This window comes from Spodoptera frugiperda, chromosome 31 (assembly GCF_023101765.2).
Source record: "Spodoptera frugiperda isolate SF20-4 chromosome 31, AGI-APGP_CSIRO_Sfru_2.0, whole genome shotgun sequence".
Taxonomy (NCBI): Eukaryota; Metazoa; Arthropoda; class Insecta; order Lepidoptera; family Noctuidae; genus Spodoptera; species Spodoptera frugiperda.
Genome location: NC_064242.1, coordinates 12,341,588 through 12,357,932, shown reverse-complemented (window position 1 = coordinate 12,357,932; position 16,345 = coordinate 12,341,588). Strand labels below are relative to the sequence as shown.

Here is a 16,345-nt window from a genome sequence, read left to right as displayed (position 1 = left end):
CGATTTCTCTAAGATCCCATCATCAGATCCTTACTTGGTGACAATGGGACTACCTCAGAACTATCTACTTTCGAACAAAAAATGGCTTTAATTTTGAAAATCCGTCGACAATTGACAGAGTATAACTTTATTGTGATTTCTATGTGAGTATGAAGTTCCATTGGCCATTTCTGGTCTTCTTCATCAGTTCCACCTCCTCAAAGGTTACTTTTTGACTGTAAATGCTTCAATTCTAGATGAATATACCAAAATCACTATATAGTTCCCTATAATATTTGAGGAGTTCCCTCGATTTCTCTAAGATCCCATCATCAGATCCTAACTTGGTGACAATGGGACCACCTCAGAACTATCTACTTTCAAACAAAAAAAGAATTTTGAAAATCCGTCGACAATTGACGGAGTATTCGATGAACAAACATACAAAAAAAAAAAACATACAAACAGCCGAACATAGTACCTCCTCCTTTTTGTGAAGTCGGTAAAAACCATGGTCACCTGAAGGGATGGTAGTAGTGTTGCATAAACTCAATCTTTTGGCTGCATTGTTGTTGCAGTGGCTGGGTTGATGCGCAACGTGTCGCGGGTTCGATTCCCGAACAAAGCAAATTTTCACGTGATTTACAAATTATTATTATGTGTCTGGTTGTAACGAATTTGTATCTTAGGAGCTAAAATGAATAAAATATATATGCAGGAGAGTAAAATGGAACGTAGTATTACTACAGTTGACACATGCAAAAGTGACATTGGCAAGTAAAACGATGCGTCATACTCAGGAACGTTTCGTATCTATAAAATGAGTTTTGAAGCATTCACATGACAGCCGTTCTCTACTTTTTCTGTACAAAAGAAAGAGACACACCTAATGTACTGTTCAACATACTAACTTTAGTTAAAATTTTCTAACAACTGACAGTAGAAATTCTTATTGACAGTTTGTTTGTGTGTGAATGTGAATCAGAAATTCCTTTGTCAATCGGTTTAAAATTTCTCCAAAATTATGGCAAATATTCAAGTAATTACCCAGGATTTTGTGAACGTGCACATCACGAAGTCCGACAGCGAAGATGCGGCGCCCATCGAGCGGAGATTCAAAAAAGGAATCACTGTTCTGGAGTTTAAGGTTACGATCCACAGATTTTTTTATTTTCTCATTTAAAAAAATATTTATTACAACATTTTGCGATTGTCTGACTGGATTATAAGTCTTTGTGAATGAAATACTGATTTTGCAGTAAATCGATAAAATTTTGATTTATTATACCTTCTGAATGATTATGTTAAAAAATAAGTTTTTGTCACTCTGTACTTTAATTTAAACACTATAATAGGGATGGATAGTTTTACATCCATATCATATAAATAGTAGTTAATTTACAACAGTAACTTCACTAAAGTAAAAGTTAAAATCATTTCCATTTGAAAATACAATTCACCGTCAAAAAGACTATAGACTTATAATACAATTTGGTCAGAGTGTAGCAAAGAAACTTGCAACCCCTTTGCTACACTCTGACTGACAATTCAATTAGATTTTTCAAAAGTGCCTAATTAAGGATTGATTGAAATAAATGCTTTGACTTTGACTTTATTTCAATTATATCAGGAAAGCAAATATTAATATGTAGGTAATTAAAAAATGCCAGTCTGTCAGCTAGCCCTCTAGTATAGCTATTTGCTTGTTCTAAAGTTACATAGTAATCTATTCTACTACAAAATATATTTAAATCACAGACAAAATTGGAACTGGTCACCGGTGGATCGGCAGCTACTATGAAACTAAAGCTGTATGACAAGAAGAACTCCTACATCTGTGACATAGACAATGATGAGGCTCTGCTCGGCTCCTTCCCCATAGATGATGGCATGCGGATACATGTGGTTGACAAGTTTGCTCTCGTCCATGATTTTGCATCATCCGATAGTGCTGAAAGGTGAGAAATACAGTCATTTGTTATAAGAAACAAGATTAAATAAGCTTAAAAATAGTTTATTGAATTTTACTGACAAAGTACTATGTCATTGGAAGATTCCCTAATTTGAAAGGAATACCTAAGTAGTACCTAATTTATATCAAAATCTTATACAATAATGAATTAAAGCCTATTGAATGGATCACTAATATCTAATTGAAAAACTGATAGTTATCACAACTGATAATGTTTTCAGCATTCATAATTTATTAATATTCTGACTCTCACTACTTATTACTCCTAAGTAAACATTGTATTCTGTCTATATAATAGTAATTTAAGTTTATCAATAAAAAACATTTGAATTGTAGGTTCCGTTTATCTGAAGAAGAGTATGAGAAGAAAGGCGACACTCTCCGCTCGTTCCTGCAGCGGAACAAACTGGGCAAGTACAATGAAGAGGAGATGACCAAGCTCAAGGAACAGCAGCAGAAGGAACTCGAGGATGAAGCTAAGTAAGAAATGACCATCAGACTCATCAGCTTGTAATAGTCCACTTCTGGACTATGAGTTTGTTGCAACATTCAACAAAAGAAACACTTGTATTTATAACTAACATAAGGCAAATGTTAGTGGTTGGAAAAGATTTTTTTTATGCTATAAGCCGGTAAACTTACTGACGTATCACCTGATGGTAAGCAATCGCCGCCGCCTATAGACACCCGAAACATCAGAAGCGTTACAAGTGCGTTGCCGGCCTGGGGCACCTAGAGTCCCCACTCTATGCTCCCGTGGAGCATGCCACAGCCTAATTTAAAAACAAATATTCTTTAACACAGGATAGCAGAAGCAGTATTAGTAGGAGCTCGATGTGAAGTCCGCGTGCCCCAGCAACCAGTGCGCCGCGCCACCGTCAGGTACAACGGACCCTTAGAGGGCGCCAAGGGGCTATGGATCGGAGTGCAATACGATGAGCCTCGTGGCAAGAATGATGGATCGTAAGTACCATAGCAATATCTATTATATAGAAATAAGTCGGGTTTTCCTTCCTGACGCTATAACTCCAGAACGGACAAACCGATTTCCACAGTTTTGCATTCGTTGGAAAGGTCTCGGGCTCCGTGAGGTTTATAGCAAAAAAAAACAGAAAAAATCAAGAGAAAAGCCCATCTGGTGGCGAAACGGAGTTCGCCGGGGTTTGCTAGTAGGTTATAAATACTTTTAGATTAAGTCTCTTAATGCCAGGGGAGCCAGTGGATGCAGGTGGCGGCTTGTCGTTCTATGTTCAGCAGAGGACGTCTCTCGGCTGATGATGATGAAGTCTCTTAAATCAATTTAGGGATATATTTTGATTATTGCTAATGCTTGAGAATCCTATGTGGCTTATTTAGTTTTTACATCATATCAATGAAAGTACTCGTATACACATAGTAACAGAGTACAGTTACTCGTATATAAAGTTAAATATATACACATATTTAACTTTATTGTAAGGTTATAAAGTTGAAAATCGACAAGAGTAACTTCCCTTAGCTATAGTTTTTAATAAAATCTTATGGTATTAACCGATTGCCGGCCTTTTGGGGGTTAGGAATTTAAGTGATCTTAGGGAATCGGGGATTAGGAAGATTACCAATCTTCCTAATCTCTAAGGGGAAATTGGTCTCCGTTAAACACACTCACACAATATTTTCTTTCCACAGAGTAAACGGCAAGCGTTACTTCACATGTCCCCCTAAATACGGCGGCTTTGTGAAGCCGGTGTACGTGACCGTGGGCGACTTCCCGGAGGAAGAGTTTGACCTAGATGACGAAATATGATCAGATACACAGAGCAAACCGTTCATTAGGATGCATACAATATTGTACTTTGTGTAACAGCTAAAAGACTGGCACGTTTATAAGGTGTAAGATAATAAACGCAAGATTTTGAAGACAGTACCCTTAGTAAGCTCTGATTGGTTGGTTTATTTGAGCCGGCCTATCAGAGCGCAAGAGAGTTCTCGTTTCGATTACTTTCAACGTAAGGTAAACTCGTACTAAGGCTTCTGGTTGAGCCTGTAATACTGAACAAGTGTTGTTTAGCACTCAACTTATAAAAAATAGAATTTTGTAATAACGTAAAGATTTGACCTCAAGTTTAAAAGACACCAGGCTATGTTCTGCCATTTTTACACATAGATAAATTGATCTAAGTCCCTTCATGCACGAATCCGCATCGCGTTTGGTCGAAATTGTTCTTCAATTTCCAAAATTTGTTGAGTTTCATAACTGAAACGTTTATTGTTACACCTTGTAAAGATTAAAAATATAACTTAAATATTACAAAAATAATATTGTATGGCATCTCAGCTATTTTTGTATGAGCACTACTAAGCTTGCTGGCGGGCTACACAAGCTTTAAAATTATGATTTATAAAATCTAATAATTATTATAATTATGCTTTATTTACTACTTATCTATTGTATATTTGTTTGTGAGAGAATCTTTTGATGTGGTATGGAAATTAATGTATTGAAAACTGAAAAAATGGAATAAGTAAAGACAAAGGTAAAAAATGTATATGCATTTAAAGTATAGGTTAGGTAGTTATAGTCAAACTTTATGACTGTTTTTGAAACTTATATATGGAGTAAAACCCCCATGGAGCAAGCGTGGTGATTAATATTAAAACCTTCTCCGTGTGACAAGAGACCTTTCATCAGTGATACTTTGATGTGTAAAACATAGTGTTGGCCAGTAAGCATTACTGCCTGTAAGAAAATGATCATTGCATTGTAAAATAATTTCTTTTTAAGGGAGTATAATTATCCAATGACCTCCCGAGCCTTGGGTGTCGAGACTGTCAGACTCTTATTCATTAAAAACCACCCAGTTTCTACTCCTGCTTTGAGCCGGAACCCCGGTAACCCGTTAGACAGTCCACAGCTCCGAATGGTGCATTGTAAATTGTAACCTAAGGATACCTGCAACAAGGATCATTTTACAATGGCATGGACATTTTTCCTAATATTATTTATCTCCTTCTATACATACCTCATGACATTTGTAGTGACTTTTGCTCGTCCTTAGAGTGGCCATAGAGTTTGACTAAAACTTTTTATAAATAGCGATCTCATGTGAGTGCCTCGTTTGTTTTAAATCTTTTTGAATACTTTTGAATGAATTTCTCTATAATAATGTTTTCAGTAATAAACTAATGACTAGGATTCTTAGAATTAGTTGCTAATTAAGCTACAGTTCTAAGAATATTAGTTGTTATTATTACGTGTCTAGAGTTCAGTTTTCTGTGGACATTCCATTGAGAATGAGACTTGGTTTAGTAATACACAATCATGTGGCGCGTACATTACATTACATATCTTCGCTTTGTAACATTTTAGGTTGTAACACTCAATTATGTTGTATCATATTTTTTTAACAAATAAAATGTAACTAAAATATTTTGAGTGTTTTATTGTTTTAAAACCTGTTTAATATGTTTCTCTCCCATCATCGGCTTTTTCATTGGATTTTCTATTTTATATTGAAAGTAACAAAGTTGAAAATCTAATAAACGAAAGAAAGAAATAAGTCTGATTTACTGGTCACTGTACATTTTATCGAAAACTAGCTGACTCGGCAAACTTCGTACCGCTTCAAATATTTCGTTCTCACTTTTTAAACCTTCACTGGTCTTTCACAAACAATTCAAGACCAAAATTATCCAGCCATTCTCGAGTTTTAGCGAGACTAACGAACAGCAATTGATGCGATAACTAACAGCTATCTATTATATAGTAAACTACTATCCTTTTATAACAACTTAACAACTTCCACCAAATTAAAACACCACCTTAGTCAAAAAATCGCATTTATTAATTACTATCACTAAAAAATCTATCTAGAACTTCCTCCTCTTCAGGATCTCTGGTCTCCAGTTGATGGGGTGCGTCTCCTCGGAGGCCGTGTCGTCCTCGCGGTATATCTTGATGGTCTTGTCAGCCTCCGTCGTGATCAGGCGGGAGCCCGAGTTGTCGAATGTCATCGCGAAGATACCGGCTTCAGAGTCCATTGAACCTGGTTGTACGGCAGCCTGGGGATTTAATATGTATTTTAATTGTGTTTTAAGGTAGGTATTATGTTATTGAGAAAGTTTTAGGTTTGCGGTAGTTATCAAATATCTGATACCACTAAGATTTAAAAAAACGCTTAAGGTTGGACAAACTGTAATGGAATATTCACATTTTTGGTGATTTGTCTATCGATTTTTGTTATCTAAGTAATAATAATTTAATATACGCACAGGTGGCATTACAAGTGCGTTGCGTTGCGCCCGGATTTTAAGGGGTTAGGAATTTAAGGCTTGATAGGGAATCGGAGATTGGTACGATTGGGAAGTGGGGTAAAATTGAAAATTGTGTTTGTGTCTAACAATATAGCCGTCTGGACGTATCTGAGCACATCAAGAACTCTTAAGGATCATCTAGCAGCGTTTGTGAAAATAAAAAAAAGAATACAAAATAACATCCCACCTGCAACCTCTGGAAGTTGTACCCAGTCCTCCAATCCCAGAAGTACATAGTACCGTTGTCTCCACCGCTGACCAAGACACCTTCAGGGTTGACAGCCATGCAGTTCACAATAGCATTGTGCCCGGACAAGTTCTGAATGAACTTTCCTTCCGGACACTTCCATTGTTTAATATTGTCCGGTGAAGCGGACGCAAAGGTGTATAGCGTTGGGTGTATGACTATGGAACGGACTGACTTCTTGTGGTTTGTTAGTGTGCACATCGATTTCCCTGCTGCTAAGTCCCAGAGACGAATTGTTGAGTCGTGTGAACCGGTTATGATCTGTAAATAAGATTGGAGTTTATTGTGGGATATTTTATAATTAGTAACTGCTGTGATTAGTCAAAGTTTAGTCATTCATTACTTTTAATTAAACTTAAAGCACATCTAAAAAGACAAGAATGATATTAAAATATATTATACGTCTAAATAGGTTCGTTAGCGTTAAGTTGGTATTTTTAAAAGACAAATATAATAATATTAAATACTTATTTGTCTTTGTAGGTTTGATAGCGTTACCTTGTATACATACATAACCTCACGCCTATCTCCCATCGAGGTAGGCTGAGACAATAGAACGCTAATTGCTACGAATCTTACATACTTCTTTCGCTTCATTAACATAACTTGGTATAAATTGTGAATTAATTTAATACCCAGAGCAAAATTGATAAAAAGGACCAAAATTCATATAGACCTTTCAAGATTGAGTGCAGAAATCACGTGGTTAAGCCTTTAACTGCCATCAGAAAACTGTTGAAGGCAAATTCTCCACTAATGTAGGTCACCGGTAACCTACGTGGCAGTTAAAGTGTTAAAATGCATTATAGTTAATCAATGTATAAACCAACAAAATCATACATTTAAAACTCACCTGTGGTTCAGCCGCCTGACAAGCGAGCGAGGCGATAGTGTCAGTGTGTCCAGTGAGCGTGTGGACGTTGGCCTTGGTCCGCATGTCCCACACTCGGGCGGTCGCGTCTCGCCCAGCAGTGACCAACACGTCTATAGTAGGGTGCAACGATATCGTGTATACTGCTGACAAGTGACCGTGGTAGTGACGTATGACCTGGGGAAGTAAGAATGTGAATGAATGGAGCGAAATCACAATAGAATCAATCGAAATAGGTTTCTTAAGGGTCGGCAAAGTCTGATCCGGAGCTGCGGGCTACCTAGCGGGTTTACCGGGGTTTCGGCTCGAAAAGCAGGAGTAGGAACGGGGTGGTTTTAGTCAGTAAGAGTCTCGCCTCGCCCAAGGCGGGAGAAGTCATTGGATGATTTCCACCCCTTAAAAAAAGGGTCAGCAAAGCGCATGTAATGCCAAGTATTGCAAGCGCTCATAGGCCACGGCAACCACTTACCATCAGGTGGGCTGTGAGTTTTATTGCCACCATCGTGGTATAAAAAATCTAATTTTTTTTCGGTCCCATGTATAAGCGATAATAGTATGTGTCACTGAGTTTGAAATGTCATTTATGAGTTAAATAAAAGTTATTTTCTAAGTTCCTAGTCTGAATATTCATTTACTTTCGATGCTAAGCGTCAGAGAACAGAGTTCTGAGTTGTGTCCAATGATATTTTTTATTTTATTAATTTATAAATAAAATATCAAGCTCTTTTATTCTTAGCACAATAATTTGTAAACATAACAAGCACAAGAAACTTACTAAAGACTTTCAAACTAATTATAGCAAGGATATCTATAATAGTTATGTAATTCTTACCTTATTATATTCCAAATCCCAACATTTGACTTGTCTGTCTTCACCACAACTGAATAAGTATGGATGTCTTGAAGACACTTCTAAGCCTAGAAAGAAAGAAAGAAAAATACATTTTAATTAGCAATTACACTTTTTTTAATACGTCGCCCCACATTATGGTTTTGTCCTGTGTCGTGGGTGCGTTTACAAACATACAAGTTCACATACACATCACGCCCAGACCCGGAACAACAATCTGTGGATCATAGAAAGAGTTGTTCCGTGCGGGAATCGGTAATAGTTATTGAACAAACCTCGCACGGTGCTGACGTGTCCAGTGAGCGATACTTTCAACTTGCCACTCGCCAAGTCCCAGATCTTTATCACTCTGTCTGCAGCACCTGTATAAGGAAGATAAATGAGAATTAGATCATTTAAAACTGTAACTTTTAAGATAAGGATTAAATCTTAATCTAAAAGAATTTTGAAATAAAAACTACTGTGACTTAAGAGTAAAACCTATGATTATTTACACAATGATTTTGGATCGATTTGGAGCGGCTCATGGCACTTACTCTTCAAACCAATCTTAGTATCAATGCTATTTCAATCCAATGAAATATCGATAATTATTCAATGTCAATATTATACAACTCCAATTGTAGCTGTTAAAGCAGTATTAAGAGTATGGAATATAAAACTAAACTTAATACGATTTAATTCATTCAATATCCAGGCAATACGGATGCAATGGACGCTAGTGTTGTAACTCTGAAATTCTTAATCGGTATTAGATTCAAGAGACACATTAATGCTACATACAAAGTAGCTTATTGCCTCCTTACCTGTAGCAAACCATTCATTGCCAGGTTCAACAGCTACACACCGCACCCAGCCCAAATGTCCAGATATGACACGGAACAGTTTCCATGGCGCATGCCACTTGGGTTTGGGCATTGCTGGTGGTTTCCGTGGTACAGCCAGAGCTCCAGACGGTGCGGCAGCCGTGGGGGTGGGACCGGTGAAGGGAACCAGGGCTGCTTCTGATCCGAGTGCTGCTGTCTCTGCTAGCTCACCTGGAGGAAAGTTACATTTGTGTTATAGAAGGCATTTTTTATTAGAGGATGTTTGCTAAGGATACTAAAACATAAAAAGAAAAAAAATATGTATAAAATAAACCTAATCGCAAAAAATAGAACAATAGATACTAAATTAACTAAACAAGAAGGGTCCGCGAGGTCGCCGCGTCTGCGCACGCTGCTTATGATGTTGAGTCCCTCTGTGACTCGAAACTAGTAGAGATTTTTTTCATCATTGTGAATAAACGTAATTTTTTTAGTTAATTTAGTATGTCTCACGATAGTTATTATAATAATATAACAATAGATACTGTTAGTTTATTACAAACAAAATATATTTTTTACAGAAACTAAGAAGCCAAAATAAAATCTTCGTTTCATAATGTATTTAATAGTTCAAACACATAAAAGCTAGCATGCTGTTAAAATATTAATACTCGTATACCATGCAGTGACTGTGTGTCATCGTCCATGTCCTTAGCAAGACCTTGGGTGAAATAATAAATATTATCATAGTTTGTTAGTATTAGTAGATATTAGATTATACACATACTTATAGAGAAAATACATTTAAAAAATTAAGATATTAATTCAAATAGTGTTGTTAGTTCTAGTTAAAAACGTCATACCAATTAATGCCAATTTATAAATTCATTAAGTCAAAGTCAAAATTATTTATTTCAATTAGACTAGGAAAACATTAGAATGTCAAAGTAAATGTTAAAAAATTAAAAATGTCTGTCCTCGGTCAGTCGTTTAGCAAAGCAATTTGCTTATTCCAAAGAGTAAATTCGTATGTAGAAGAACAAGTAAGAAACTTCATATGTTACTCATTTTCAATCAATTTTACAATTCACAATACAAGTCTTATACCAAGTATAAAGCTAAAGAGTTTCTATGTTTGTTTATTTTAATGTTTTAATCTCCGGAACTCCAGAACATATAGATTACAAAGCTGCACAATTCCTATTGGATCTCAATCTTGTTCATCAATTTAAATGATGACCATTTCTGGTTTGTTTGATGTAAAACAACATCATCAATGGTTTTTACAGAATATTAAATATGTTTACTGGTTTTCTAAAGATTATTTGCAACCAAATTCTACTTATTCATTTAATAAAACTTACCATTATCAGTAGTGATATCAGTCTGCATCCTTGTAATGTCCTGCTGTTTGACTGCCTGTGCTAGCTGCACTGTGTCCATGACCTGGCCATAGCTGTCGCGAGCTTTCACTCCTTTTAGTACTTTCTCTCTGTAATTAGTATTTAGAAGAAATATTAGGAAAGCCAACACCTAAACAAAACGGTTAAATAGTTCTATAATAACATCAGAAAACTAATTCCAGGGTTTCTTAAATAATTACAGGTTTTCAAAGAGAAAAAGATTATAACATACTTAAATGCACGTTAAATGTACTTTAGACCAATTAACTATGCCTGTAATGAATTTTACGTATTGCTATAACAAAATGACATAGATTTAAAAGAACATAACCAAACATTCTTACTGAAATCAACAATGAATTATGATGTTTTGTTCACCACTGTTTCTGCTCATAAGAAGAATAATAAAGGAAATATTAATGTGCAGTTGCGATCTTCATTGTGTACTTACGCTTTTTCATCAATTGGCGGCAACAATCCTTGGTTAGATAGAAACATATCATGGGATCGTTTCAAAGATCTGAACACCAATGTGTGAACAGAGTGTTTTATCACTTCCTCCGACATTTTGAATGTTTCTTATACTATATCTATTAAAATAATGTTAATATTAAATAATAGTCTCTAGTACGTTATAAGGAAAACAATACTTTCGTCATATTTTGAAATAATCTACACTAATAAACAACACACGCGATGAGCGTCTCAAGCTTGTCAATGTCAACGTCAAACGGTCAAATTGTTAATGTCATGATAGTGTCAATGTCAGTCTGATGATTTCGTTCGGAATTGTTTGTTTCGTTCGGAAATGAAAGCATGCAATGAAGGTACAAAACCTTCAATTTAATATGAGATATTAGAAATTATCGAATCCTCGTGACTTGTCCTCTCTCGCATTGGCAATCATTAGGTCAGCGAGGTTGAACAAGGGCATTGGTATTTTTATACCGTTTTTGTAATATGTTTGTTGTAAATAACAGACATAGCCCCTTAGTGACAAATCAAGTTCTATAGTAATGAAGTAAAACGCTCTAGAAATAATAATATTTTATTGACAAGTACAAAAATTCGTGATAAAATTAATATCAATGAAATAAAAATATTCTAACAGACAGTATTATCGAATACAGATATACAGTACAGTGTCACAATGTGTTTAAAAGACTAGAAATTGTGACAGTAATATTACATAGACTAGCTTCGTAGCATATACAATAGCACATTGAATAAAATTAAATAAGTTATTTATAAAACTATGTTATTTACACAAAGTGAGCTAATTACTACCGAGTTACAATTACGTTAGCACACACTGACTCTATTTTAATTATGGACACTGATGCACTTCGTAAGCTTGGTTCTAAAACCTTTAGACCTACCTACTACTTACATTACTTTTGTATTAGTACTTCTTTCAATCAATTTTTAATTGCTAGACACACAAAGCAGTTGTTATCTACTGTAAAGCGGCTTACTGTGAGTGCTTCTACTATTTTGTTTTACGTTTAATAAAATTATTGAAAGAAGTACTAGCACGTATCAATAAGTAATCTATTTCTTACGATTTATATGCTGTGAATATGTTTGAGAATTTTTCACTATGAGCTAGCTATGCGGATAAGCGTTCTAATTATAAAGTCCAGAGCAGATTTTAAAACTTCAGTCCAGGTACCAAACACTTGAACATGATGTGTCAGCAAAGAGTGGTCCTCAAACGAGACGATCAACATTCGAGTTCTCGATCGACTGCCAATCGTAATCGATATCGGTAGTATCGGCGACGGAAAATACCGCGCCACTCTCGGTTCAGATGGCCGATTTTTCCGGATTATTCGCATCGCTCACTCGGCGGGAGTGTGGTGCCCGCCTCAGGGTGCGTGGTTGCAGGTTGAGAGGAGGCAGGTTGGGTCGTTCGATCCTAGTTGGTGAGGAGACTAGAGGCCGATTGCCACGGCGAAGGGTGTCCATGCCATTTCGGAAGTACTCTTCAGTTCTGTCACTGTAGCTCTCGATTAATGGAGCAGGGTCTTCGTATTCTACGTTGAAATGTCGTGGGATGGCGAGGTCTTCTGGTGGGCCGAGCTTGTATAGCGGGGGCTCTACACACTCGTAGTGATGGTCCTCGGTCTCGTCGTGTGGATAGGTGTCGGCGACGAAGTGTCGCGTGCCTCGTGGCGTCAGCGCCGCCCATAGCACGCGCGAGTCAATGGCTGCTCCTCCGTATAATGCGTTGGAGCCTGATGCCTTACCAGTGCCGCTCTTGCATCCTCCTCGTGCCCTGTCGAGAAAAAACCCATGAGATTTTTTCCAACTGTAAGCAAAATAAAAAGAACAATGAGAAATAGTTCATGAGATCTTCCAAATCTGAAGTGTGAAGGAAGATGAAAATGTTTGCAGGATACTTACTCTCTACATTTGAGCAGAAACAATGCCAGTAGAGCAGCTATGCACAGCACGGCGATGCAGCAGGTGATCAGCACGAGGAACCAGGTGTCATCGTTGGTCGCGGGCTCTGGAAGAAATAACAAAATTGTTAAAATGAAGCTACAACATCACGTTTTTATAAGGCCACATACTTAATGCTAGTTGTTTACTGCTGTGTTTGACATTGGTTGCATACAAAAACTGAGCTGAGTCAATAAGAAGTCTGTGGTTCTCCCGGTTCAATTGTTAAACAAAAATAAAACTTTCCTTTACATAATTAAAAAACAACATACGTATCTCACCATGTCTGGGTAGCTCATGGTATTCCACTCCGGGGAACAGCGAGTTCTCCTCGTTGTTCCTGTGAGGGGGACACTTGGAGGCCCTGCAGGGTGGGGTGAGGTTGGCAGCACTGGCCAGGAAGGCGGGCAGTGGTGGTGGTGGCATGTGCAGGATGGAGTCCGGCGGCGGACCGAGGGACAGACATTCCGCCCCACAGGACATTCTGCAAGAAAAAATATGGCAATGATAATCAATTTATTGACCAGATGTACTAAGGTACGGTTTTTAGTAGATCTTGTGTATTAAAATGTTTAGTGTCGAATACTCTGAATGCTATAGTGTTAAAATATGTAAGAGTCATACTCAGATGGTGCTCTATAGTTTGTGACAACGGCATGAGTTTACGTGTATAATGTCAGTAAAGATAAATACACGTACGTCTCATCACACCTGTCATACCATGGGGTAGGCAGCGACCAAGGGTACCCTAAGATCGAGTTTCTTTGACCAATAGAAAACTAATATACACATTGGATTCCTATTAGTTATAGTACTTGGTTCAAAGTTACACCCAGAGGGTCAAAGAAACCCGATCTAAGTCTTTGTTTCGCTTTTTATGTCCATTCATCAACTTTAGCGGAGTTTTTATGAATCAGTCATCGTAGTCGGTGTATGAAATTATTGACATTTTGTTTTCACAAATGAAAGTGGTTAGGATTAGTGACAAAGTTTAGCCGTTAGATGTCGGCACCTGGATTATTTTCACATAATTTTCCCAAACTTTTCAGGTATTTTTCATTTAGGTATTATTTAGTTCTGATCTTAAATTATTACTGTCCCAGTTAACATAAACAATGCCACAATCTTTTCAATAGGACTGCATATATTTTAAATTGTTAACATTTTACGGGAAAACTGTTTCAGTAAATATTTTGACAAAAAACTTAAATCTTTCCATAATAATAAATTTATAAAGATTCTTTACTATGTCCTTTTACTGCAACCAACTATAAACCTAAGCATTTACACAAGAAGCACGAAAACCAAGCTCAATTAATGATTATATTTCGCACACACAATAAAAACATGAAAATCTCAATTAAATTCCTTTAAATATGAACGAAACTTGATCTATATAACACACAAATCACAACAATACAATACAAACTCACTTTTTAATATTATTTATTGATATTTAACACAAAACAGATGCACTTTACACCGTTCTCCTATTACACTTGCTAAAATTTGGTCCATCGGATGCAGAGCGCAGGCGCGAAACTCTACCATGACATTTACAAACGAATAAAAATAAAAAACGTTTTCGCTCAGCACCGTTCCATTGCTGGCTTAACCAACACAAACCTTTATACTCGTGGTATAAAAGCGTCAATGTATGCTGAACAAATAATTTCAAGCACCATTTGACGTTTACAAATAGTACCCTAATATGGGGTATATTATTGATTCACGCAAGCGCGGGAAGGGATTGTCGACCCTTGGATAGGGGTGGTAAATAAAAGCTTTGAAACTAAATACTGAACATATTGTTATCTCTTTCCATCCTACATAATTCTACATTAAATGAAAGAGAAGTAATTATATTGGTATTTTGATTTTAGAAAATTCGCAAATGATGCGGTGTGTGAACTTAATTACGTGAATTGAAAATACAATATTCGTATTATTAAATTAATTTTAAGCGTAAGGGTTATGATTTTGGAAACTACGATTTATTTTCTGTACTATTATGTTATTTATTCAATTCGGTTATTATACACTGTTAGACAGAAAATATTGAACAGATAGATAATTACGAGGTACTTATAAAAAAATCTCAGTACAGAACTACACATGTCATGTACTAATTAAAACTACCTATACTTATATGTAACTATTCTAGTTTTTATAATAAACCATGAAATTATCAAAAATATTGAAATTAAGAATTCATTACGAGACTTATTACTCGGCAGGCGCGCTTGTAACCACTTAACCAACGAGGTAGTGACGTCACTGTAAATGTAGTTTCCAGTTTCCATACTTACATACAATGCAGCTTGCGGTAGGGCATGGTTTTCATTGTAAACTTTAGTTAGTAAAGTGTGGGAGAGCTATGCTTCGGCACAAATGGGCCGGCTCGACCGGAGTGATACCACGGTCTTACAGAAAACCGACATGAAACAACGCTTGCGTTGTGTGAGTGAATTACTGATCTTCCCAATCCCCAATTCCTCAACAACCCTTAATTTCCTAACCCCTAAAAGGCCGGCAACGCATTTGTAATGACTCTGGTGTGCACATTGGCGGTGGCGAATGCTTACCATCAGGTGATTCGTCCGCTCGCTTACCGTCTTATACTTAAAAAATAACTTGGCACCTACGTATCTACAAACTTTACATAATAGGAAAGTGTAAAACATTTTCCTCTTTTTTAAACGTCGCTATGCTTTTGTGTCGTGGGTGCGTTTATTACTTGAGATCGTAACAATTATTTAAAGGTTAATACTGCGATGTGTCGCGTAGCAAACATCGTTCAGTAACACAACTGTGCTGTGCAGGCTTGAATTAATTAGTTTATATTCGATGTAAAATAACGCAACATTAGAGTTTCGAACTTTATTTTGGATTGGAATATTAATTAGAGCTAAATCATTGACATATTAGTCTATTTGATTTTGATTTTGACTCCTTGCTCGACAATCGCACTTACAACCAACTAGGCTATTTAGAAAATATAGGGAGAAAACTAAAAAAATCCACATAGCCCTTTGAGACACATAAGGCAAAAGGCGTCAAGAAGAAAAATATTTGACAAACCTTTAGAGATCTTCAATAGCCCTTAAGTATCTTACCGTACCTCTTGGCAATGCCCATAAAATTCCACAAGTACTCGCTACACGTGGTGGAAGCTAAAGTGTTATTTACTTCACAAACGAAGGCCAAGGGAATCGAGTAAAAAGGTTTTAATTACAGTATGTGTAATTAACGATAGCTTGGTAGCTAGCTGTTGCATGCTTTCATTGCATTCTGGAGGGACAATGCAAGTTATTAAATTGCTAATGTCAAGGTGATGAGGAAAGTTTGGAGTGTTGTTTTATTAATGTTAGGTAATTTGATTTTTGCAGTTACGTCTTTTAAATTGGAGAAGGTGATCCGTCTGCTCGTTTTTCTTCAAATCAAAGATGATGTTAAAGCTTCTAGCTACTTGCAACTAA

At 36.5% G+C, this 16,345-nt stretch overlaps 3 protein-coding genes across 7 annotated transcripts; 1 reads left to right on the top strand and 2 right to left on the bottom strand.

Annotated features, from left to right (window-relative positions):
- Positions 1-925: 925 nt before the first annotated feature.
- On the top strand, positions 926-5,360 carry LOC118276165 (tubulin-folding cofactor B). The gene is made up of 5 exons (XM_050707448.1): positions 926-1,126; positions 1,738-1,937; positions 2,288-2,431; positions 2,756-2,914; positions 3,620-5,360. The coding sequence occupies exons 1-5, from the start codon at positions 1,004-1,006 to the stop codon at positions 3,735-3,737; spliced, it is 744 nt and encodes a 247-aa protein (XP_050563405.1). The 5' UTR covers positions 926-1,003; the 3' UTR covers positions 3,738-5,360.
- Positions 5,361-5,753: 393 nt separating this feature from the next.
- Positions 5,754-11,146, bottom strand: LOC118276156 (pleiotropic regulator 1). 2 transcript variants are annotated; one of them, XM_050707435.1, is made up of 9 exons: positions 10,873-11,146; positions 10,383-10,510; positions 9,698-9,739; positions 9,019-9,249; positions 8,488-8,574; positions 8,195-8,280; positions 7,345-7,539; positions 6,432-6,752; positions 5,754-5,992 (listed from the first exon to the last, which is right to left on the bottom strand). In XM_050707435.1, the coding sequence occupies exons 1-9, from the start codon at positions 10,986-10,988 to the stop codon at positions 5,801-5,803; spliced, it is 1,398 nt and encodes a 465-aa protein (XP_050563392.1). In that variant the 5' UTR covers positions 10,989-11,146; the 3' UTR covers positions 5,754-5,800. The 2 variants fall into 2 exon arrangements, with proteins under 2 accessions (XP_050563392.1, XP_050563393.1); XM_050707436.1 differs by lacking the exon at positions 9,698-9,739 and having other exon boundaries at positions 10,873-11,145.
- Positions 11,147-11,456: 310 nt separating this feature from the next.
- On the bottom strand, positions 11,457-14,413 carry LOC118276160 (uncharacterized). 4 transcript variants are annotated; one of them, XM_035594375.2, is made up of 4 exons: positions 14,300-14,413; positions 13,139-13,350; positions 12,828-12,933; positions 11,457-12,732 (listed from the first exon to the last, which is right to left on the bottom strand). In XM_035594375.2, exons 2-4 carry the CDS (start codon positions 13,347-13,349, stop codon positions 12,228-12,230), a joined length of 822 nt encoding a protein of 273 aa, XP_035450268.1. In that variant the 5' UTR covers position 13,350; positions 14,300-14,413; the 3' UTR covers positions 11,457-12,227. The 4 variants fall into 4 exon arrangements, with proteins under 4 accessions (XP_035450268.1, XP_035450270.1, XP_035450269.1 ...); XM_035594377.2 differs by having other exon boundaries at positions 11,457-12,699; XM_035594376.2 differs by having other exon boundaries at positions 13,148-13,350.
- Positions 14,414-16,345: the final 1,932 nt, after the last annotated feature.